Here is a 24,921-nt window from a genome sequence, read left to right as displayed (position 1 = left end):
ATACACACACACATCATATATATACACACACACACACATCATATATACACACACACACACACACACACACACACACATCATATATATAATATATATACAACACACACACACACACACACACACATCATATATATATACACACACACACATCATATATAAATATATATATATATATATACACACACACACGCCACATATACACATATATATACACACACACACACACATCATATATACACACACACACATCATATACACACACACACACACACACATAACACCACACACACATACACACAAACATTACACATATCCAGTGGCTTCAATGTTATTGATCACTAAATCCAGATGTGAGAATCAGCTGGATTGGGCTGCAGTGTGTCAGTAGTCAGAAGCAGCAGTGCAGAATACAGACAAACATTACAAAGCTCTCTGTTTGCTGCACGACTGGGCCGCTATGCTGTGTATGGAGTGATTATAGAAGGTAATTACAAGATTAGGGACGGTACTAGAATGTTTGTGCAACCAAACTAAACTTGCACGTGTGAACTTTAACTCCCAGCATAGTCTAAAAACCACAACCTGACCACACGTGCTGAAAGCAGCCAGAGAGCCGCAAGCTGCACTACAAAAACGCACCCAAGCAACACAAACAAGGATTACCTGCAGCCCTCACTGAGCCAAGCCAGAACCCCCAGGGTCGCACATCCACAACTACAGAGGTCACCACCAGCAGCCTCTGCCACTCTCCGCCCACCCCATTTATAACAGCAAGGCCACGACCACTCTCCAACATGTCAGCTGCTAATTCAGCCTCCCAAAGACGGGGGTAGCCGGTGCGCCAGGTCTCTGTGAGGGACGTGATACTGACACACGAACCAGCAGGACTTCTCTCACACTTCTTTCTATCTGGTTACAAATATCTTTATAATAACTGTGGATTAGAGGCTGATGTTTGAAATCCTCCGCAGGAAGAGCGAGAGAGACACGGATGCGGGAGCGGGTCATTGAGTTCACTATCCGGGACAGCTGGACAGACATCGAAAAACGGGACTGTCCCGCGGAAAACGGGACGGTTGGGGGGTATGAGATACTAGGGGTATACAAAGAAAGAGTATTGCACCCAAATCTAGGAAAGAGATGCATACACCTATACTACTGATGCTGGATAGGCAACCTGGTGGAACCATTTAAGATTAAGGAAGACCGGGCTTCACACAAACATTTTGCTTTAAACAGAGTAGCTCTGAATGCTCGAGGGTAACCATAGTTTTGGGCAAAAGTGAAGTTTCCTGCATGGCCTCCAGATCTTTACTGGTAATAGAGATGGGCACTGTACGAGCTGCAGCAGTTTAGGTAGGGTGATGTTTAATACCTCTGATTTGTCATTCTTAATATGCCGAAATGTTGACAACATTAATGAATACTTATTATTATGGACAATTACTGGAGGATCTTTTTATCCTATTCCAGGGGGGAGGATAGTTATTGAAGAGACAGAAGAGATTTGAGGGGTGAGTGATTCCCACCTCTAGATATTTAAGATGGGACTGCTGCTATATGTAGTCAGTTTCATTGAATCAGTTCAACCACACATAGAGGGGTAAGTTGATGTTTAATACCTTTGATCTGTCATCAGCATCCCTTTTTTATCGCCTATTCTCTTTTCAGTATTCCTGTTTTACCACACTTTCCCTTCTGCTCTTCAAACACTATTTACTGACACAAGGTATTCTGCACAAAAAAGATATTCCTCAGTTTCCAATAAAGTTTGGAGTATTACAGCCAATATTAATATTACAATAAATAGGCACACAAACCTATTTCCCGCCTTACTGTTATATGGTGCTTACCGGGTTGATGGTGGCGCTGATACTGTAGCTCTGGGGCTGAAGACCAGGGATGAAGCGAGACGCAAGGGACGTGCGGCTTCGGAGCAGAAGAGAAGTGTTCCTAGGTTGGCGGTCCCAGAAGAAATCAGACCTGTGGGCTGTAACGTGCAGCTAAGCCAAGATGAGTGGATCCAGGGAAAGAGTGTAGAATCTCCGGAGGGATAGAGATGGAGAGCCTGCCCTTTACGTCCGACAGCTGTGTCTCGGTTGACAGTAGGCACCGAAGCTTGTTCTTGTATAGACTGGAAACCATAGAGTGGCAACATTACTGAGAGTGGGACAATTCACCCTTATAAAGTAGAGAATAAAATATTTGCTTAAATTATTCCTGCTGATCAGAGAACATGTTTCTGATTGGAGGTATGTTTGTAATGAGCCCAAGTAAATCTAAACTAGAAAAAGTAAATATAGCAGCATTTAGTGGGTTTCAGTGTTTGGGGCTACTGTGTATGATTTTGAATTAACTTAGAAGTCTTTCCTTATTTGTCTGTAGTTTAGGATTGTAATTAAGGAACACTTTATTACACACAGACCATGATTGTGCTGCATGGGCCCTTTATCTAGTGTGTTACAAGCAAATGTATAAAGCCACAAATATGTTGTAATAAAGTCCCAATTGCAGTTATTTCGCTGCACCCAAAGTCTCGTGCTACTGTGAGGTTTATCACCTGGGCACCTTATTTGTGGCTTCTTTAGCTTTTGGTATTAAAGCAACAGTTTGCCACCAGCAAGTTTGTACAAATTCTTATTTGTGTTCTTTCCCTCTATAAATATTCCCTTTCTTTGACTCCTATTGGCATTCAGATATTGGCAAGACTTTGAGCACTGGCTTCTGACATCTCTGTCACTGCAAGTTCAGAGATAGTGCTGACTTCAATTCATTATTATTATGTACAAGGTCAGTATGTGCATGGGTTATTCTTCCAGCTAAGCCTCAATTATCAGTTAGTTAATATGGGGAGAACCATAACAGCAGCTGAGCAAAGTGTCTGTGTTGAGCTGATTTGCAGTATCACCTGATGTTGGCATGGGGCAAAACATTCTGATCATCCTGATTCGGCTTAATACATTGGTGGCGAAATTGGCCAAAAAATTCACCAAATGAGCAGTTCTTGCCACGCACGCTTACCTTTTGTCCACTCTTGGTTTTTTTTCCCTTAGGTGTGACATTAGGCAACTACATATGAATTATGGCTTTAACTGTATGCAGGGTATCTCTACTTACCAGGGGCCATTGTGAGCTTTTCTCGGGGCTGGACTATGAATCCAACACAGATTGGTTCATGCTTTTCAGTCATTTTAAGACAGAAGGTAATACCCATCAATGAATTTCATTTATTCAGCAAACACTGGCCAGTTCTAATTATTCATTCTCTGTCTTATAAGTTGTCTTGTGTGTTGCTAATTTAAGTTTATGTAATGCAGACATGGAAATTCAGGAAAAATCAACTGTTTTCTACCCACAAATCTATCCTTAGGGCTGCTTTCATAAAAGACATCCTATGTAAGGACTACATGTTTTTGTGATCTATGTTGGGTAAAATATTGTAAGTTAACGTGAGGTAAGGTGTGATCTCTTGCAACTGTAACTTTTCTTTTTGTTGTCCCAACAACAAATTGCACAGTTCTACCACCAGTCCCTGTACAGTTAAAACAATTACATGTTCTCTTCACATTAAAATGCAGAACTGTAAACAACTGAAAATGCAAAATGACTCTTTAAGCTGAATCTGAGTTATGTAGAATTACATTTTCTTTTCATTGAGTACCTGGATTTAGGTTTAGTTCCTGTGTGTTTTCTCTAAGTAGTGGGATAGGAGTGACTGTACTTGCTGTAAAGGTTTTGCACCAGAGTGTCTCACCTGGTGCACAGAGAGGTGCTTCTGTTGCTTGAAAGCTTGTCTACACTGGTCACAAATGTGGTTTCTCTCCTCTGTAAATAAAAGTGAATGTATTCTCATGTTCCAACATTGCTGCAGCACTGGAGGAATCAATGGTATCCTGCTTGGATTTCACCAGAGACACTTTTTCTGCTTACCTGTGTGAATGAGCTTGACATGCCTCTGTAGGTACTGGTCTATCATAAATACTTTGTTGCCGCCAGGGTGTGGACATGGTCGCTCCCACACCTCCTCATGATGTTCCTTAATGTGTTTCTGTGGGGTAGAATGGGGGGATAAAACAAGAGTTTGTAATCATTTCATTTGGTGCTTAAGTGAAATGGTCATTTGCAAGTACATTTGACACACAGGCTAACAGACGTAACATTTTCCATTGGTATGACAAATGGTTTCCCCCTTTTACCTTCATACCGTCAGAACCTCTGTATACAGCTGTGCAGCTTTGGTAAGGACACTTGTAGGCAGTTCCTCCCTGCAATTGGATGAAAGAAAAACCTTGTTAACATATCAAGCACAAATATTCAAGTGTCCCTGCCTGGAGTAGAGAATCCAAAGACAGTTCCAGATTTATCAAACAGAGCTATACAGCCCTCACCTTTCACTCTTAATTTTCTTCACACAGTAACAAAAAGCGTATATAGTCTTTATATCAATAAAATACTCCCCCAACCCACACAATTTTTCTCTCTCTCAGGTTTGATAAATAAAAGTAATTCTAGCGATGCATTGATATTTCATATGCTCATTAAGTTGATGGTTGGCAAATAAGGTCAGATACAGAGCTATTTTATTGTCTGGTATGGAGCTTATGCAGGTATTCTACCAGAAAAATGAACTAATGCCTCTTTATTTACATGAATTATGACAGAACACAAGCAAGTGGAAACCACTAAAATTACCTCTTGTCTATGCATGGTTCAAAGGAGTCCTCTGAGGAAGGCTGCTGTCTGGTTTCTTCTTCGTCCTGGCTCTGAAAATCTCTGTATGAAAGAAAGCAACACTTGGCAAACTCCTCAGCGAAAAAAGCTCTGCCCTTACTATGATTCCACATGCAGCTTAGTGAGTCGCTTGACTGTCATGGTGTATTCTGACAAGAACAGTCAGACGTGTGGGCATGCCCTCACCCATCTGAGAGGTCACTCCACTCTTTTTTAAAAAAGAGGTAATTGAAGGCAATAGTAGAGTTCCTTCAGTGTTCACCTGAAGACCTCTTCACTCTCTTCAGTATAGGTGGGAAGGAGCAGCCTCCTCCATTTCTGTGGGTCCAACTCACCAGGCTATGTAGACATTCAAGAGTCGAGGTGATTAAATCTGTGGATGCAAGCAAAAGTAATCACAACTCTGGGTGTAATTGTGGGTAAAAAAATCTAGGGTGGGGTGGGGTGGTGGAAGCACTCTTAAGGCTAATACAAAATATATTTAAAGGACCAGTAACGTCAAAAATTTTTACAAAAAATTCGTTAGAGTACAACAAAAAAAAAACACCAACACAAATTAAAATTTAAAATAGCAAAGCCTTTATTAAGAAATAACTTACAGAAACTCCACTTCCTGTCCTCTTCAGAAACGGCGAAAGGGCGACCATCCATCTGCAGCGCTCGATTTCTCCTCCTGGCTATACACTGACAGCGTGTCCTCTGCCCGATCGCCTTCTCCAGCTCTTCTTCATCCAGCAGCAGCATGAAGGCGATGTCTCCTGCTCCTCCGCTCCAGGAATGCAGCCCTGACTGCCGACCCTGTGCCCACTCCGTCACTGTCAAGGCAGCTGAAACAAATCAGCCGCAAAGAATGCGTCCAACACTGAGCCGGCAACCCCAGGAGGACGAGCTTCTTTTGGTGAGCCGTGCTGCTCCCCGCCTGCAGCTGCTGCTGCTCCCTCTGTCAAACTGCTGTTTGGCTGCTGAATGTTGAATCGTGAACCGGTAGGATTTTGTGGGGGACAGCCTTTCGCCCTGGAGCAGTGCAGACGCAGCCTCCTAATACACTCAATGCGGACCTGCCGGGGTTGTATGATTTACTTTTATTTACTCCTCCTGCCGGCTCAGTGTTGGACGCATTCTTTTGCGGCTGCTTTGTTTCAGCTGCCTTGACAGTGACGGAGTGGGCACAGGGGTCGGCAGTCAGGGCTGCATTCCTGGAGCGGAGGAGCAGGAGACATCGCCTTCATACTGCTGTTGGATGTAGAAGAGCTGGAGAACGCGATCGGGCAGAGGACACGCTGTCAGTGTATAGCCAGGAGGAGAAATCAAGCGCTGCAGATGGATGGTCGCCTTTTCTGAAGAGGACAGGAAGTGGAGTTTCTGTAAGTTATTTCTTAATAAAGGCTTTGCTATTTTAAATTTTAATTTGTGTTGTTGTTTTTTTTCGTTGTATTCTAACGAATTTTTTTGTAAAAATTTTTACGTTACTGGTCCTTTAAGTATAATGGAAGTGCTACTTACAATGCACTTCCCTGGGCCCCTGTCTTGTAATTGTGGGTAATGTGCTACGCTAGCTCTGGGTTTACTTAGTTTTGTGACAATAAAAAGCCCTGTAGACAGACTGGTTGCTCTTTTTTTTAAATTGATAAGAGCAAGAGTATCCATATGCAGTTTAATTTTGGCACGGATAAACCCAGTTTTATAAAGGATAAGACGCACTTCAACAAATTTAACAGGCCACAAAATACAATATGACTGTTTGCAAGGGATCTTACCCAACCCATACATAGAGGAAGTGGGAATCCACGCTCAGCCAATTAACTCTTGGTAGATGAATGCATCAATCCTCTTAAGTAGATGTACCGAACATCCAAAACTATTAGACTTTCAATGGGAAAGAGGAGAGCATTCAAACGCAGATTAACTGCTTGTGATTAATTTTTATTTAAGCTGCTGTACACTGACATGTTTCGGCCTGTTATTGCCCTTTCTCAAGTGTAACAAACACAGAATCACAGTGAACATTTTAAACACACCCATTACACCCCTTCATTCCCATCATCCAATCAAGAGTAACCCATACATAATTTCAGGCAAGAATCACCACTTGACAATACAATGAGCCATGTATATGCCATTTCCTATACAATATGTTGCAATGCATGGCAAGGTTTCCAATTTTTAAACTTTCTAAGTTATTTAATTGAATAATAAAATATAAAATGCAAATAAAAGTCTCACTGAAGATAATCATATTCACCCAACTTTTCTGCTGTGGTGTGAGCCCTTTTAAGACACTGCTCTGCCAGTTTCAGCATCTTTTGGGAATCTAAACTCAGTAGGCCACTGCCAGCTGTCAGATAAAAAAATCATGTTTTATGCAGTTCAACAGATTTATCAGGCTTTCCTTTCCTAAACTGATCACATTTATGGGTAGTGCAGCATGGCAGTTCCTACGATGTACATATTATGACATCCTCTTGCAGCTACATTGTCTCTACGTCATACTAAATGTTCATTTAAACAACCCCCTTAAAAGAACACATGGGACTATTGCAGGAGTATGTGCCAATATATTGAATGTCCTACACTACACTGGAGATCATTATGTTTAGATACCCTCTCAGTGATCAGTAAGTTCAGTTGAAGTGAATATGATCAGATCAGTGGCGTAACTAGACCCCTAAGGGCCCTGGTACATAAATTTACAACTGGGCCCCCCTACGCGACACCGACCCTCCTGTGCATTGGATTGGTACACAGTCTCCCGCAGACTCCATTATAATCAAATAATTCAACTTTTTAAAAATGATTTTTGTTTTCTGTGTAATAATAAAACAGTAGCTTGTACTTGATCCCAACTAAGATATAATTAATCCTTATTGGAAGCAAAACCAGCCTATTGGGTTTATTTAATGTTTATATGATTTTCTAGTAGACTTAAGGTATGAAGATCCAAATTACGGAAATCCGTTATCTGGAAACCCCCCAGGTCCTGAGCATTCTGGATAGCAGGTCCCATACCTGTACTCAAAGGATATAAGCAAAGGAGTCTGAAATGCATTTTATACTGTGTTAAGGACAAGGGTTAATTTAATCAGTGCAGCATTAAAGGGGTTGTTCACCTTTACATTAACTTTAATATGGTACACAGAGGGATTTTCTTAGAAACTTTGCAATTGGTTTTTTAATGTTTTTTATTTGCGGTTTGCATCATTTAGCTTTTTATTCAGCAGCTGTCCAGTTTGCAATGTCAGCAGTATGGTTGTTAGGGACCAAATTACCCTAGCAACTATGAATTGATTTGAATGAAATATTAGAATATGAATTGCAGAGAGCCTGAATAAAAAAAACAAAAAAACAAGTACCAATAATAATAAATGTATAGCCTTACAAGTCATTGTTGTTTAGATGGGGTCAGTGACCCCCATTTGAAAGCTGGAAAGACTCAGAAGGAGAGAACTAATATATTAAAAGAAAAAAATGAAGACCAATTGAAAAGTTGGTTAGAATTTATTTCTATAACATACTAAAAGTTAACCTGAAGGTGAACCATCCCTTTAATGTTACACTATGGGGGGCATGTGCAAGGCCTCTCTGCCAGTTACATTACATGCACAACCTAGAGCAATAGGTGAATTGGTGCATGAATTTAGGAACAGACTAATTGGAATGAAATGTTTACAGACAGAACCATGGCAAATATCTTAGACCTTTAAAGTTCACTAACAACATTAACAGAGAACTGGAGAACACCATAAAAATAATAATAAACAAATGTTGGTGTAAAACAGGATATAAAATCAAGGAAAAGCAATGCACTTTTTCAGACTGAGGGGATTGTTCTGCTGAATTGTGCTTAGTACAGGGAATACCTATGCTGCCATAGTTTTATGGGATCTCTCTGTACAGACTATAAGCAAACTAAGGGACTGTTCCTGCTGAATTGTGCTTAGTACAGGGGAATACCTATGCAGTTTCATGGGATCTCTCTGTACAGACTATGAGCAAACATAGGGGCTGTTCCTGCTGAATTGTGCTTAGTACAAGGAATACCTATGCTGCCATAGTTTTATGGGATCTCTCTGTACAGACTATGAGCAAATGTAGGGGGCTGTCCCTGCTGAATTGTGCTTAGTACAGGGGAATACCTATACTGCCATATGGGTTCTCTCTGTACAGACTATGAGCATTGTTTTATGGTTATGCCACGTGCCATCTTGATTTAAGTTCTGGGGTATTTATACATGTCATATCAAGATGGCAATTCCATGTATAAATACCCCAGAACTTATATCAAGATGGCACGTGGCATCTTATTTTGACACTTCCCCAGTATATGTGTGAGTCTGAGTGATGGGGCACTGTATAGGAGAGACAAGAGAAGAGAGGAAAGAGAGAGTGAGTGTGTGATGAGGCACTGTATAGAAAATAGAAGAGAGAGTAGATAGAGAAGAGCGAGTACAAGAGAGCTAAAGAGAGAGGAGAGAGAAAGTATGTGCGACTGGACACTATAGGAGTGTGTGACAGTGAACGAGTGCTGGAGCAGTGTGCAGAAGTGTGTGGTGCTGGTGGATAATAAACTACAGTTGTTGCTCAGAACTATTTGGTCTGAAGGAAAGTGGAAGCATTTGCCTCATTATGAGAATTATGAGAATCTGTTTGAATACAGCAGCAGCATGGGCGGAGGGTAACTTTTTAGTTTGGGCAGGCTACAAGTGACCACACATGGCCTGACTTATAGGGGACCTAAATCCCCCCCCCCAAAAAGGCAGACTTTAATTTTATTATGATTTTTGCTTCTATCTTTCTTTTTAAGTCTGACTTATACACCTTCCCTTCTGGCAATTTTTGTTAGAATGCTACCTTCTTGTACCTGGCCCAGCAGACCATGCAACATAAAATGTAAGACTTGCAAATAGTGAGACATACCAGGTAATGACCGCTGATTTTGCCGCATAGACAAGATGGATCAGCCCAGCAGCTGTTGGATGACAGAAAGCTGCCTAGTTTCTTAGCCATAACTACTCTGTCATTCAAATATCAGGGGCTTCTGTTCGCTGCTTTTAGGGAAGCATCTTCCTTCACTCGAGAGAAGATATCTGTGACTCTTCACTGGCTCCTGACTCCTGAACCAATTTGAAAAAAGTTAACATTAGCTCAACCCACCCATCACTGTCAAGCCACTATTTTTATTTGGCTTTCGTGTAAACCAGTGTCTCTTGAATGTCCAGATGTGCAAAATATAAAATTGAGACCCCTGCCACCATTGAGGTGATTTTCTAATTTTAGTATTTAACCAAAATACATATACATACATTTATAACTGGTTGGCTAGGCCAGTTTGTTAGGCTTCATTTAATCTCAGCTACAGTTGTGCTTCAGTTGTGAACCCTTTAATATATTCTATATTTTTACATGAATGCGACCTAAAACATCATCTGATTTTTAAACAAGTCCTAAAAGTAGATGAAGAAACCCTAGTTAAACAAATAAAACAACAACTATTATATTTGGACATGTAATTAATGAAAAGAAATGATCCAATAACATATCTGTGACCAACTTGCTATCCAATGGTTGGCATAGTGTATATTAAGGCAAATCGCCCTATGGAAATCCATAGGAAGAATTGCCATGATTTCTGGAAAAAGTACAAGTACACCTATCACAGAAAAACAGCTTCACCCATCAGAGGAGTGGGCTAACAGAACTCACAATCCAGATCCATAAGAACATCAGGTATTATTTTTACTGGACAGAGAAATATCAATTAAACGCTTGTTATTAGGGTTCCCAATTGTGAGGCCTGGAGTAGTGACAGGTAACGCTCAGCATGAAGGCAAGTTAAAGTGAGGCTACGATTCACCTGAAATCTGTGGCGGTGAATAATTATTTCACATAGATATTGTGACATTAGGATGATATTGATCCAGTCGTGGGTTTTCTTTTACTAAATGGTTACATGACATAAGGTGTGGAAGTGCACTGGCATGGCTAACATGGCATTAGATGACAAGTGGCAATCCTACCAATTTCCAGCAGCAGCAGCAGAGAAGCAATTGGTGACCCATGCAATGTATTAAAATAATAGCAAACACTCTGCATGGAATAGCACAGGGCCAGGCACATTCTAGCACCTCATCCACAAGTCAGGAGCACAATAAACAGGAGCGTGACTACATAAGGGCTGGATGTACCAAATATTCCATTTCTACAGAGACATACAGGAGACAACAGGGATCCACAGCGGTCACTGACACTACAGACATCCAAGTTGACACTTTTATGGCTCCTGTCATTATGCTTCAGGGGACTATTCCTCCCCACCCCCGGAACTATTCTTCCCCTCTCTGGAACTATCCACTTTCGCATCTCACCCAGTTTCTGGTGTCCAGTTGAATCGCTCGGTTCACCAGCTTCATGGCTCCCTGGAGAGGCCTCAGAGCTACATCCCCATGTGTGGAAGCCATCCGCGTAAACTACACATGTATCAGAAATCTCCCGGAACTGTCTTTTCTCAGTACACAATCCACCCGGTCTGTATACAGAACACACCTACCCGGGAGGAATTAGGAAGCGCACACACTGGTGAAGTCACAGCGCCACCTGCTGGACATGACACAAAGCGGCGACTTTAGCTAAGGAAGGAAAGCTCGGGAAATGAATGGATTTATGTATCACATACCTTGTTGGAACATTAACAAACGAGGCTTAGTTTGGAACTGCTGCAGCAGAAGTGGTAGCGCCTATGAGCTGCTCCCCATCACAATCAATGTGTAAACTGTCAGGAAGGTCCCAAGAAATAATTGTAACAACCCCAATAATAAAAGCAACAGTCAGTCCTGTAAAGCTGTTATTTAGAATTTTCATGGCATAACCCACAACCTGGTTATACTTAGTCCAAAACCTTCAGGGAACATTAGAGATCTAGGGGAAATACATGTAAAATCAAAAATGTCATTTACCCAATAAAATGCTGTTCTGGTGCCTTCAGTTGGGAACATGGTTATTATCCCTAATCTTTCTAAACCAGTATACTCACTGCTGAATGCTCTCACAGTATATCTTCAGAGCTCTGCTTTGGTGCCCAGGTCAGACTACAGCCCACAGCATTCCCTTTCCTGAAGACCTGCCAGCACTAGCAGCAATAGCAAAACTAAGAATGAATATGTCTTATGTGTATTATGTGATGCATGTGGCTTGGCCCAAAACCTACAGGTTAGGCAGGTTCAGGCTGACCAAACATTTGGAATAAAAGTGTGGGTTTTTGCAGGTACCTCCTTGTCTCTTCGTCCGCCAGTACAACTCTTGTGCCCGAAAGAAGAAAATGGAGTCTGTACCTGTTGCCAATGTGGGTGTTGCCAGTTTTATTGAAGGTGTGATTACAAACACGTGCCATTTAATAGGTACAGACTCCATTTAATTCTTTTGGGCACATCAGGCTGACTAAATGTCTGCAGCAGGTCGCAGGTGGATGATGGGTCTTATTCGTCACCACCTGGTGGGCCCAGTTAAACCAGACCTGCTACTTGGCCTGCAGGGAGATCTGATTGTGGAGGCCACAGGCAGTGGCAAGAAAGTTAGTGGTGCGACTTGGAGATGTACATTGGGCAGGGGGATTTGTGCCAATGTCCGTGGCTTCCATGGCTGGGGTTCAGGACCCTCAAGGTGGCAGCACCAGTGGACACCCCAGTCCAACACTATTCGCCACCAGCCTAGACCCTTTCTGACCATCCCCACCATGTCTCAACACCAAATTTTTACATGATAACAAGATCCATTGTTATTTACTATGGCATATACTTACCTGCCTCTTCCAGTGCCATCAGAGAAGGGCAGGCACACGTATATAAGTCATCACAACAAGATGACCTGTATTGGGTTATGCTGGGTTAGGTCCGTGTGGGTCCAAACATTTTCTACCCCCACACATTAGTGATGCCAACAGAAAATGATGTCATAAAAGGAGCAATGTGCAAAGCTATATAATAATGCAAAAGACTTGGATGTTTGAGAGGTTATTGCTTTCCTTGTATCTCGGTATTTCTTCTTTATATTGGTTTACCTTACATTTGCTTTTTTCCTGGCAATGATAAATGCAGTGGCATAACTAGATTTAACTGGGCCCGACAGCAAATTATTTTTCAGGCCCCCAACATGTCTAGAAGTTTTTTGACATTGTATATGAATTAGGGCCTTATGGGCCCCTATACCTCCTGGCCCCCCCTGCAACTGCAGGATCTGCTTTCTCTTTAGTTACACCCCAACATGTGTTTAAAGTCATTGAAGGGGAAGTGACCTACTGCCAATGACTTTCAGTAGGAGAGAGGAGAGCACTCTGACGCAGATTAACTGCTTGTGATTAATATTTATTTAAGCTGCTATACACAACATGTTTCGGGCTGTAATTGCCCTTTCTCAAGTGTGCTGCCAATGACATAGCATACCCCACAACCGTCCCGTTTTCCGCGGGACAGTCCCGTTTTCACTGTCTGTCCCGGATAGTGGACTCAATGTCCCGCTCCCACATCCGTGTCTCTCTCGCTCTTCCTGCGTCGGGGGCCTGCGGAGGATTTCAAACATCACCCTCTAATCCACAGTAATTATAAAGATATTTGTAACCAGATAGAAGTGTGAGAGAAGTCCTGCTGGTTCGTGTGTCAGTATCACGTCCCTCACAGAGACCTGGCGCACCGGCTACCCCCGGCTTTGGGAGGCTGAATTAGCAGCTGACATGTTGGAGAGTGGTCGTGGCCTTGCTGTTATAAATGGGGTGGGCGGAGAGTGGCAGAGGCTGCTGGTGGTGACCTCTGTAGTTGTGGATGTGCGACCCTGGGGGTTCTGGCTTGGCTCAGTGAGGGCTGCAAGTAATCCTTGTTTGTGTTGCTTGGGTGCATTTTTGTAGTGCAGCTTGCGGCTCTCCGTCTGCTTTCAGCACTTTTGGTCAGGTTGTTAGACGATTCTGGGAGTTAAAGTTCGCACGTGCAAGTTTAGTTTGGTTGCACAAACATTCTAATACCGTCCCTAATCTTGTAATTACCTTCTATAATCACTCCATACACAGCATAACGAGCACGAGGAGGGGCGGCATTGGGGCTGCTGCCTCAGGCGGCAGCAGCCCCTGAAACGTGCCTGATGGTGTGTGTGTGTATATATGATGTGTGTGTGTGTATATGATGTGTGTATATATATGATGTGTGTGTGTGTCTATATATATATATATATATATATATATATATATATATATATATATATATATATATGTATATATATGATGTGTGTGTATATATATATATATATATATATATATATAAATGGACTCGCACTCCATAATCAAGTGAATAAATGTGTCTTTATTCTTTAATGCATATCCGACATTTCGGCCCACATTAGGGTCTTTTTCAAAGAAGAAAAAATCCTTGAAAAAGACCCTAATGTGGGCTGAAATGTCGGATACGCATTAAAGAATAAAGACACGTTTATTCACTTGATTATGGAGTGCGAGTCCATTTACTGATATGTTCAACAAAGTTGACTAAACACAACCGCATTGACTACAGTCCGGTAAGAGTGCATTCGCTGAATACATATATATATATATATATATATATATATATATATATATATATATATATATATATATATATATATATATATATATATATATATATATATATATATTATATTTATTTATATATATATATTTATATATATATATATATATATATATATATATATATAATATATATATAATGAAGAGGAAAAGCCAGCATAAATGGCATAAATGATGCCTGGGTGCAGTCCTTGTGGAGAGTAGGATGTAGAGTAAGAACTGAAGATCGTTCTCGGCAGGTCTTATGAACGAAAAGTATCCATTTATTCAGTGGACAGTCGCTGACGTTTCGGCTGATACAACAGCCTTTCTCAAAGTACAAAAATGGTGCAAACAAACAAAATAAATACCAGATGTGGCGGGAAATTACAAAGAAGCAACCGAAAGCAGGGGAAGTGACGTGACAAATACAACCTGAGTGACGGTATCGCAATACATAATACCAAACATCTATGTTACGTGTAAGGTGAAGCAGAGAAAATAAAGTAAAATATTATGTTACCATTGTAATACAAAAAATGAGAACTAAAATAAAAATAAATATAAAAATAAATATAAAGAGGAGTATTTAGTTAAAATCGCCGTAGCCCGAGCTGGACTTACTAAGCCTAGCAAAGTATCAGTTACAACATATTAATGATATCCCTGGGACGCCAACAAAGTGTCAATAGAACAGTGTAACGAAAATATTTATAAACAGGGAAATAGGTGACATTGTATCGCACCAAGTAGCAATGCGTTTGTGGAAGCGTGTCACTGCACCCGTAAAGTAAGAAACAGAAATGTAGTACAAACGTAGAGGGTAGGAATAACGTGCTGTTTGGAGTACCGTAAGGTGCCGAGAGAAAGAGGTTGAAAATAAAGTAGAAATTAAAAAAGGAAAAGGTAAAATGAAAAGGAAAAGAAAAAAGAAAAAATCAAAAATATAAAAAATAAACCATAAGTTAGAAATGGAGAAATGAAGTAAATGTCAATACACCACAATCACGGGGTATGTAAGCAAAATTTTAAAATGATCGCTCACCAACCGGTGTCTGCGTGCTTTGGCGTTAGGCCGCTGCGATCCATAGTACATAAGTTCAGCTGGCATGGGGAGGCATTGGTATTTCTCAACCCAGTGGTTGAATCGATGTAGCTCGTAATCGAGTCATGCCGCTCATCGTCGCCATCGTCATCTTACGGAGCGCAGACTTTGTGAGTCGTGAATTGTTCACATAAGGGAGGTGATAGGTTCACACTGTGCGATTTTCACATAGGTAAGGTCCGACGATCTGTCAGAACAAGTAGTGATAGTTACTCAAGGTTCCATTCTGACTATCATACTATAGTAATTAGGGGGTGTGGCCACAAAAATGGGCGTGGTCACAAAAATGTTGCCGCTCTACACGCGGCACACCTTATGCTCCCTCTTTTGATTTCCAAAATGTTGGGAGGTATGGACGTAGTAACTATGATTCTGGGTTATGTTACACTATGGGGAAGAAGGATTGCCTAGCAACGTAGGTTTCCCAAAGGCCGGCTAATTTGGCCAGATTGCTGGCAGGACAAGGCTTAAACTTTGTTCTCCTCTTTGCTTACAAAATATTACTGATGGTTAGTTTCTCAAAGTTTGTCTGACTTCTGCCTAAACCCACTGTTGCTATAAAGTGAGAAGTATTCATGGAAGTATTTATTATGCAATGATACCCTTAGTATTGTAAGTAGATCACTGTTTGTAATTGAAAATGATGTTATGTTTAGTTATCACATGAACATAGGGTTTGATTGTACTGGGGTTGCTCCTATGTTATGTAGGAATGGGACTTAAAGAGAAAATATACCCCCCCCTTTTTATTTACATGCTTTAATTCAATTGGGTTCATTGTTGACTGGGAATGCCAGGGGCCCACCAGAAAACTTTTAGGGCTTAGGGCCACTTTAAAAACTATTATTCCTTCTCTCCTCTCTCAACTTCTTTATTTCTCCTAGTCTCTTTTCTCTACATACTATACTCTATTCTTCAATTTGAAGCCTCTTTGTTCCCATAAAGGAATAGGGAATGACCATGAAATAGGCCAATAACCACATGTTTAGAAGCAAGAGACCCACTGACACCTGGGCCCACTGGGAGTTTTGCTGGTATCCCGTGGGCCAGTCCAACAGTGTTGGTTGTATGTAAAAAAAGGTACACCAAACATTATCTGAACTTCTAGACAGAAAATATAAATTTATTTTATTTACACAAACATACCTGATTCCACAAGACTGAAGGACACCATGTGATAACTCCAACCAGCTTTAGTATTAAATGTGGCATAAAACAATTAAAACACTGTATTGATTACTAGAGAGAGCCAATTGGCTTATTATGTTTTATGTAGATCAGGGCACTGGCAGCTTTCCACAAGAGGAAAATCAACTTGCTGTGTCAAGAACAACTTCTAAATACAGTATGATCTGGCAGGGCCAGCATAAAAAACTATAAGGGTTTCCATATATCGAAATGATTGGCGCTGCAGTGACAAGCACAGTGGCGGCCCTTTGCAAGCACCAATAGGGACCCTGATATTGCTCTGTCTGCATGGGAGGGGAGAAAACCCCAGCTGCCATGTGTTAGGGCCCTAGCCAGACCCCAGATGACAGCCAGGACACATATATTTGCTGCTGTAAATAATAAGACAAAGTGGTTGTTCACCTTCCAAACACTTTTTTTTCAACTGATTTCAGATTGTTCCTCAGAAATAAAGACTTTTTTCAATTACTTTCCATTTTTCACTGTTTTTTGCAAAATCTAAATTCAAAGTTGAATGTTCCTGTCTCTGGTGTTTCAGTCCTGGCAGTTCAGTAATTCAGGAGCAGACTCTAAACTGCTACAATTTTACAACAATACATTTTCAGCAGCAACCCTAGAGTATTAGCAACTATTGTATCAATTCTTACAGCTGCTCAGCAGGGCCAAAGATAACAATCTATCAACCAAATGTATCAATTTAGAACAGTTTAACAGGGTCGGCGACCCCTCTCCCCCCCCAAAGCTGCTTTAGAAAGTAAAAAATGAAACTTCCACTTAAATATTAGTAAAGCGGTCACACATAGAAAATAGTAAATAATTGGAAAAAGTCTTTATTTCTGGTGAACTATCTGAAACCAACTAAACTGAAAAAAGTGTTGGAAGATGAACAACTCCTTTAACTGGCACAGAATGTCTGCCATAGACAGAGCTGTTCCTGTTTAGATAAACAGAAAGCACACGCAGTATTTTCATTTTAAAAAACATATCCTTGATCACAGTGGCATCGCTACCATTCAGCAGACTGCACAACTAAGGGGGGAAGTTTGGGTGGCTGCAGGTTCTGCTGTCTGGTTCCTGCTCCCCTGGATGCTGCCTCCTGCCACTTACTGGAGGGAGGTGGGGTGCTGTGGTGTGAGGACCCTGGAAATCTTGATTTTAGTGCAGGAGCCTGGCTCACTATAGTTACACTACTGCTTATTTTTTTAAGTGCCGAGAGCAACTCCCGGACAGACACAACACAGAACAGACTGAATCAGTTAACACTTGCATTGCCAAGCAGTGGAATGCACTACTGAACTTTACAAGTGTCGATAGATATCACTAATATTAGTGGGTTTTTATTGGTTTCTAATGGAATCCCAAAATGAATGAGTAAATAAGGAGTTAAAGGATGGTTCACCTTTGCTGTGACATAGTATGTTATAGAATGTCAAAATCCTAGTAATCTTGCAATTGGTCTTCATTTTTTGTATTTTATCGTTTTTGCGCTATTTGCCTTTTTCTTCTAACTCAGCTTTCAAAGGAGGCTCACGGACCCCATCTAAAAACCAATGCTTTTTAGGCTACAACCTACAAATGTATTGTATTGCTACTTTTTATTCCCCATCTTTCTATTAAGGCCTCTCATGTTCATATCCCAGTCTCATTTTTAAATCAGTGCATGGTTGCTAGGGCAATGTGGACCCTAGCAATTGGATTGCTGAGATTGCAAACCAGGGAGCTGCTGATTAAAAATCTAAACTTAAAAACCACAATAATAAAAAATGAAAACCAATTGCAAATTTTCTCAGAATATCACTCTCTATATCATACTTAAAGGTAATTTAAAGGTGAACAGCCCCTTTAAGAGAGGAACTGGTGGTGGAGAATATGGAAATGGACATCTTGGTATACAAAGAAAGACCTGTGAGGATGACAAATGTAAAGAGCTTTGCCCAATTTGGCCACCCATGAATCGATTTAAACGGATTATTCTGGGAATTTGATATTTTGCTGCCAGAGAAAAATGGGCAGCACAAACAAAGGGGAGTGATGTTTTGTAGGAATCAGCCAAACAGACCTCTGGAACGTGAGAACTGGCATCTAGCTGCATGGGTCATATGTATGTGCCACTTTATGTTGTTTAATTATGTTTTTATTATCTTTTCCCCACCATATGAGCCACACTGGATCCCCTACTGATCCTGAGCTTGGAGCAGGGCAAAGACTTTGTGCAGGAATTCCCCAAGAGTGCAGCACACCCAGTCATTTCAAGCATCACCCACCAGATATGGCCTTTTCACTAATTCTGTTTACACAGACTATGGCTTAGACACCACTTACAAAGACCCACTGTCGGCTGAAATTCAGACTTAAAAATGCATCAGAACCCATTGTGCCTAAAGCTGTTACTGACATTATTAGAATTATACTGGCACGTTTTTCCTCTATAGTCCACTATGCAGCACATCAATTGCTTTATGTGTGTGTAATGATTATTCAGCATCTATTCATCTAATTTTTTTTTATTTGGAAGGGAAAATAGCAGGACCCGTTCTACTATCTATGAGAGAATCTCAAGCATCTAAACTCTCAGAATACTTCAGTTATTTATCATTATGTAAATGTCTGACACTGATATTTGTGAGCAATTAATAAATGTATGATTTGCTTTCTGTCTCCAGACTGTTACTCTTTCTGCATTTGAATGACCAGCCCAGACGGCTGTCTTTTATTTACTTCTATTTACCCACAGAACACATAGCGAAGATGGTGGTGCTGATTAGAGTAGTTTCTCTAAAGGTGGCCAGAGATGTCAAGTTTTTTTTAAAAGATCTTTTGGTAGGACTTATGTGGGACCTGAAATGATCGTTTAAACGCACCAATTTGTCCATCAACAAAAAAGACCAAGATTTCAAGCAATATCGTCTATTGAAGCTAGGAATATGTGGGTAGCTCTCTGCTTGGCCCTGCAAATAATTGGACAATGGATACATTTCCTGTAACCAATGAAAATTTTTTAACCTGACCGATCGTTAGATGCACGATCGTTTGGTACCAGCTAACCTCACGATAATTTGACCGATTGGTTTGTCTGAGCACATGAAAATCAGTCAAAAAATCTCAACGTCTGTGGCCACAGATTTGTTAAAAAGGACATAATTGGGGGGCCTAGAGCAAAGCAGCCTTAACTTACTGTGGGGTTCTTAGACAGTAGATACATCACTGCACATTTATATTAACTTATAAATGGCCAATTCTAAGCAATTTTTAAATTGGTCTTCATTATTTATTTTTTTATAGTTTTTTAATTATTTCCCTACTTCAGACTCTTTCTAGAATTTAAATGGGGGTCACTTTAATGCTCTGTAAGGCTACACATTTATTGTTATTGCTACTTTTTATTACTCGTCTTTCTATTCAGGCCTCTCCTATATTCATATTCATATTCCCGTCTCTTATTCAAATCAATGCATGGTTTCTAGGGTAATGTGGACCCCTATACTGCTGAAACTTCAAACTTAACAGCTGCTGAATAAAAGTCTATAGAAATATGTTTTCAGTTTCTATTAATGCAAGGATTAACAGGCTGCATCACTATGTCACTTTCCTGACCCACTCTCAGGCCTGGACTAGGATTCAATATAGGCCCAGGCACATGCCACAGAAGCCCAAACACCCCAATGAATAGTGGCCTGTCACGTTCAGCACCCTATATCCAGAACCCAAGCTAAGCTCCCTGGTCTCGGCTCTCACTTCTGCCTTTAACCGCCGCCTTTCACCTCGGGAGGAGCCCTCGGCTAATCGGATGCAGCCAGGTCTTAATTGAGAGAGGAGCAAAGCTAAACGGTTCTGGACTAGCAAAGGGGCACCATCGTCTCACCAGAATACTGGAAGGAAGAAAACCACCAGGAACAGGCAGGCCGGGCGTAGCACAAGCAGAGAATCGTCAGACAGGCCAGAATCTGGATTGGAGAACATAGAATAGTCAGAGAAGAGGCTAAGGTTCAGGATTGGAAAGGTCAGAGTAGTCGCAGACAGGCAGGATCAGAGATATCAGAGTAATAAATAGACAGAGCAAGGGTCAAAACCAGAATATCAGTTAGAATTCACAATAGCAAGGCACCACAGGAACTTAACAAATAGAACCTAACAACGGGCAATCATATGCACACTGAATTCCCCTTTTATACTTTTGAAATTCGCACCCTTACGCTTGATGTCATCATGCCGGCGCATAAACCAAGAAGCGAGCCGGCGTGCACGCCATAGGGGAACCAGTACTGAAGGAGGCAGGACACATGCGGTGGGAGTCCATGCCAGAGCTGCTGTGTGCGTCCCTGCTAACCACTAGAGCACCAGGGAAGGCCACTGGACCACCAGGGTAAGAGTCGCTGTTTATTACATGGCCTCTATGGCATTTCCAGCAGCTCCTCAGGCATTTGCCAGAATTCATAGATTGCCAGTCAGGGCCTGCCCTCTCTCATAAGGTATCAGTCTGTTTTTGGATCACAGAACCTCAAAATCATCTCTTCTTAATATGCTTGTGTCTATACTGTACTAACATTTCCAAAAAACATCTCACCCAGTTGTCTCTACTGTCCCTAATTAGGTTTCCTTTGTTGCACCAATGCTTCAAGGTGGTCAGGACAGTGTCTGTGTTGAGGTGCTGCTTGGCTTTGTAGAACAATAGTGATATTGTACAAGCCTTCCTCTTACAGCCCCTTACAGTCTCTAGTATAGTGTTTAGTAATAAGTAATAGGGGGGTTGAATCATGGGCCTTGAGTTGAAATATAATAATTGGAAATTATTTTACATGCAAAATGCTCATAATAATATCATTTATACACTGAGGTAGAAATCACTCACCCAACATAACAGAGCAAGACTTCAAATAGTGAGCAAATGCGGATTGACCAGCATCTCCTGTGCAGCAAATCTCTTTCTGGTCCTCATCAAAACCAAGGAGGGATTTTGAGTTTACTCTTGCATGGCCTGTAGGGAAGAGTACCACGAGTGCCCTATGCTACTGAGAAAACTAAAAATGTGCTTTATAGTAGAATGTTTGCTGTCTGCACACTCAAACCGCTGAGTGATGTACCTGCTAAACATGTCTGCACTGACATGCCACCACCATGTTCTCACCTAAACAAGTACAGCAAGTCAGAGGGTGGAGAAGTTGAAATATATGAAAAATTCCGTTGCTGTAATAAAGAGTTGATGGGTCACTTTAATGAGTATGAATCAAACTGGAATCATGGGCACACATAGTAACATAGTAACATAGTTAAGTAAGGTTGAAAAAAGACACATGTCCATCGAGTTCAACATTTTTTTTTTTTATTAACTACCTATCTGCCATTTGATCCAGAGGAAGGCAAAAAACCCATCTGAAGCCTCTCCAATTTGCCTTAGAGGGGGAAAAATTCCTTCCTGACTCCAAAATGGCAATCGGACTAGTCCCTGGATCAACTTGGACTATGAGCTATTTCCCATAACCCTGTATTCCCTCACTTGCTAAAAAGCCATCCAACCCCTTCTTAAAGCTATCTAATGTATCAGCCTGTTGCAAACACTTTAATACACACACCTTTTCCCATGAGCTTGAACCCTTTGTTACTGAAGTCACAGCCAGTGGAATTCATCTATACAAACATTCTAAGGCTTAAACATTCTGTTTGGAACTCAAGAATGAGAAGCAATCACAGGGCCGGAACTAGCAGTAGGCAAAAGAGGCACGTGCCTAGGGCGTAAAGGTGGAGGGGGCCAGTTTTGGCTTGTGAAAGCCAAAGCTCACTGGCGAGAAACAAGGGCCGTCAAGCCCTCCAAACAGCCCACCCTGTCCTTACTAATGAGAGGGGTTCTGAGGACTCTAGCTGTTTAGGGACATCAACACCCTTTCCCTCCATTCATTCCCCTGTGAATTCTACCTATCTACGTGGGGAGCGAGTGGGAGCTAATCACCCGCCACCCACCATTTTGCACCGATACCTCGGCTTCTTCAGGGGCATGGAATGGAAGGCAGGGAAAGGGTATTGATGGTGACTTATTTCAGCGACTGAGCTGTGGTTGAAACTTTTTTACTACTATATGGTATATTTCTTACTACCGATCTACGACGGGTGGCAAAGGTAGATGGTGGGTGTGAAGCTCCCACTTGTTCCCTGTATAGACAGGCGGTAGAACTACCAGGGAACGTTTGGAAGGGAGGGCTAAGTGATTAACACCCGGTTATATAATTAACTATTTAAGCAGCAATATACAGTATATTTAATCTGGCCATAATAACTGAACACCGCCGGTCCACTCTATGTATTTTTAACTAAGTCTTGTTTTATGAATATGGTCTACTTATGAGGCAGTTTAGTAGTGTGTTTTTAGCAATTGTAAATAAAAGTTATGTTTTAGTACAGAGTGTGTCCATCATATGAACTGGTGAAAAGCACCAAGGAGATGCAAAGAAACATTGTATCCAAATCAGAAGTACTTCAATGGTGATAATTATGATACATATATATTAACCTGCAGTTGTTTGGTACATAGATTTGTTTAAAGCTCAAATGGTGGATCTACTCATTAAGCATCATACTGAATACAAATTCTTTTTGCAGGGTAAGGTTTTACCACATCTCTTGTGTTTAGCCAAACTTTTGCAGAGGTTGGGCTTTAAAGTGCCTGACAACTGAAAACAGAATCTTTTTTACAGACTGTGTATGTATTTATGTATTTCGACATGTGTAATGTATTTATTTTAGGGATGCATTGAATCCACTATTTGGGATTTTTGAATCCAAAAATGTTGATTTGGTTTATGCCTGCAACTGATCTTCTGAACTGAAGGCAATTTATGGAGTGTGAGGACTCTGAACAGTCCCTTAAAAACAAGCATGTGATGTTGTGAGTGTGGCTTGTTAAAGGAACAGTAACACCAAAAAAAATTAGTTATTTTTAAATAATTAAATAATTTGCGTTTTTGCGAACCGTTTATAAAAAGACTGACCGCTGCGTAAATACACTAGCATAGTGTGCTGTTGCGAAGCTTGAAAACACGCTGCCAGGATTGTGTGTATTTACGCAGCGATCTGTCTTTTTTAAAAACCACCTGCAAAAACGCAGCATAAAAACCTGTGTGCATGCCCGTAATGTACTGTTGTGCTGCACTGGTGCAACTGGTGTGTTTGCTTCGGAAACATTATTATAGTTTATATAAACAAGCTGCTGTGTAGCCATGGGGGCAGCCATTCAAGCTGTAAAAAAGGAGAAGAGGCACAGGATACACAGCAGATAACATACAAGCTCTTTTGTATACAATGGAATTCTTCTGCACTTATATGTTATCTGCTGTGTATCCTGTGCCTTTTCTCCTTTTTTACAGCTTGAATGGCTGCCCCCATGGCTACACAGCAGCTTGTTTATATAAACTATAATTGTGTTTGTGAAACAAACACACCAGTTTCACCAGTGCAGGGTAACCGTACATTATATTGTCATTCCTTTCATTTTTTGGTGTTACTGTTCCTAAGTGTGAATAATGTCTCTACTTTATAGCTGTCAGAAGGGAACACAGAATGAGCTCCATGCTGGAATCAGTAGCTTTGGGTGACACTGTACATAATTGGTAGTTAATTTACTTTGAAAGAAGACAGCAGTCCATCAAGTTCAACCCTACAACTTAGCTGCAATGTCTTCTCTCTTGTTTGTCATGTAACAATTTCCTTCTCAACAACAGAAACTGCGTCAGGACATTCTTCTGATGAAGCCATATTTCATCACATGCAAGGAAGCCATGGAATATCAGCTTCTTCTCCAGGTCAGCGAAAATATAGACCTTTTACTTCTATTTGTCTTTGCAGCAATAGATATAAGAATGAAAGTGTTGGTTAATGCTAGTTAACTGTGGGCTATGCTGTACTGGGCAGTGTTTATAAATACAGTCTCTCTCTCTCTCTGCACCGCCACTGTCCACTCATACACTGCATTTTGAAATCTTGATAAGCAGAACATTTGATTATTGTGCCTACTGCTTAAATCACATGAAAGGTGCCAGACAGCAGAGATATGTAGAAAGAATCAAGGACTGATATAACATGTTTTCAGTTGTATGTGCAAAAGCTCAAAGCACTGGCATATAGTGAAATAGAAAATAATGTAGGATAGGGAAAGGCAAGATTTGTCAGTTCAGTTGCAGAAGTACAACTCCAAGAATGACATTTGTTGAGATGGGGCTCATTTACAAACACAAGTGCAAGCACTAGCTACTACTGAGCAGTATAAGAACTTGAGCACATACATGCTTCTGGCAAAGTATGATGTGCAACACAATTTACCAAACAAAAAACG

General features: G+C 41.0%; 1 protein-coding gene across 24 annotated transcripts in view; it reads right to left on the bottom strand.

Moving 5' to 3' along the window:
- The window catches only part of LOC121402811 (zinc finger protein 276-like), a 128,545-nt gene extending 116,845 nt beyond the window's left edge, over positions 1 to 11,700 (bottom strand). For 13 of the 24 annotated variants that reach the window (XM_041589499.1, XM_041589501.1, XM_041589505.1 and 10 more), the window contains exons 1-5: positions 4,693 to 4,911; positions 4,205 to 4,265; positions 3,931 to 4,048; positions 3,755 to 3,825; positions 1,854 to 2,134 (exon numbers count right to left, since the gene is read on the bottom strand). In XM_041589499.1, the coding sequence (XP_041445433.1) occupies positions 1,854 to 2,134; positions 3,755 to 3,825; positions 3,931 to 4,048; positions 4,205 to 4,265; positions 4,693 to 4,844 (683 nt within the window). In that variant the 5' untranslated portion in view covers positions 4,845 to 4,911. The other 11 variants (XM_041589515.1, XM_041589512.1, XM_041589514.1 and 8 more) reach the window with 11 other exon arrangements.
- Positions 11,701 to 24,921: the final 13,221 nt, after the last annotated feature.

The sequence above is a fragment of the Xenopus laevis genome, chromosome 4L, assembly GCF_017654675.1.
Source record: "Xenopus laevis strain J_2021 chromosome 4L, Xenopus_laevis_v10.1, whole genome shotgun sequence".
Lineage (NCBI taxonomy): Eukaryota > Metazoa > Chordata > Amphibia > Anura > Pipidae > Xenopus > Xenopus laevis.
The sequence above is the reverse complement of the archived record's forward strand: the minus strand, read 5'-3'. Positions and strand labels throughout refer to the sequence as shown.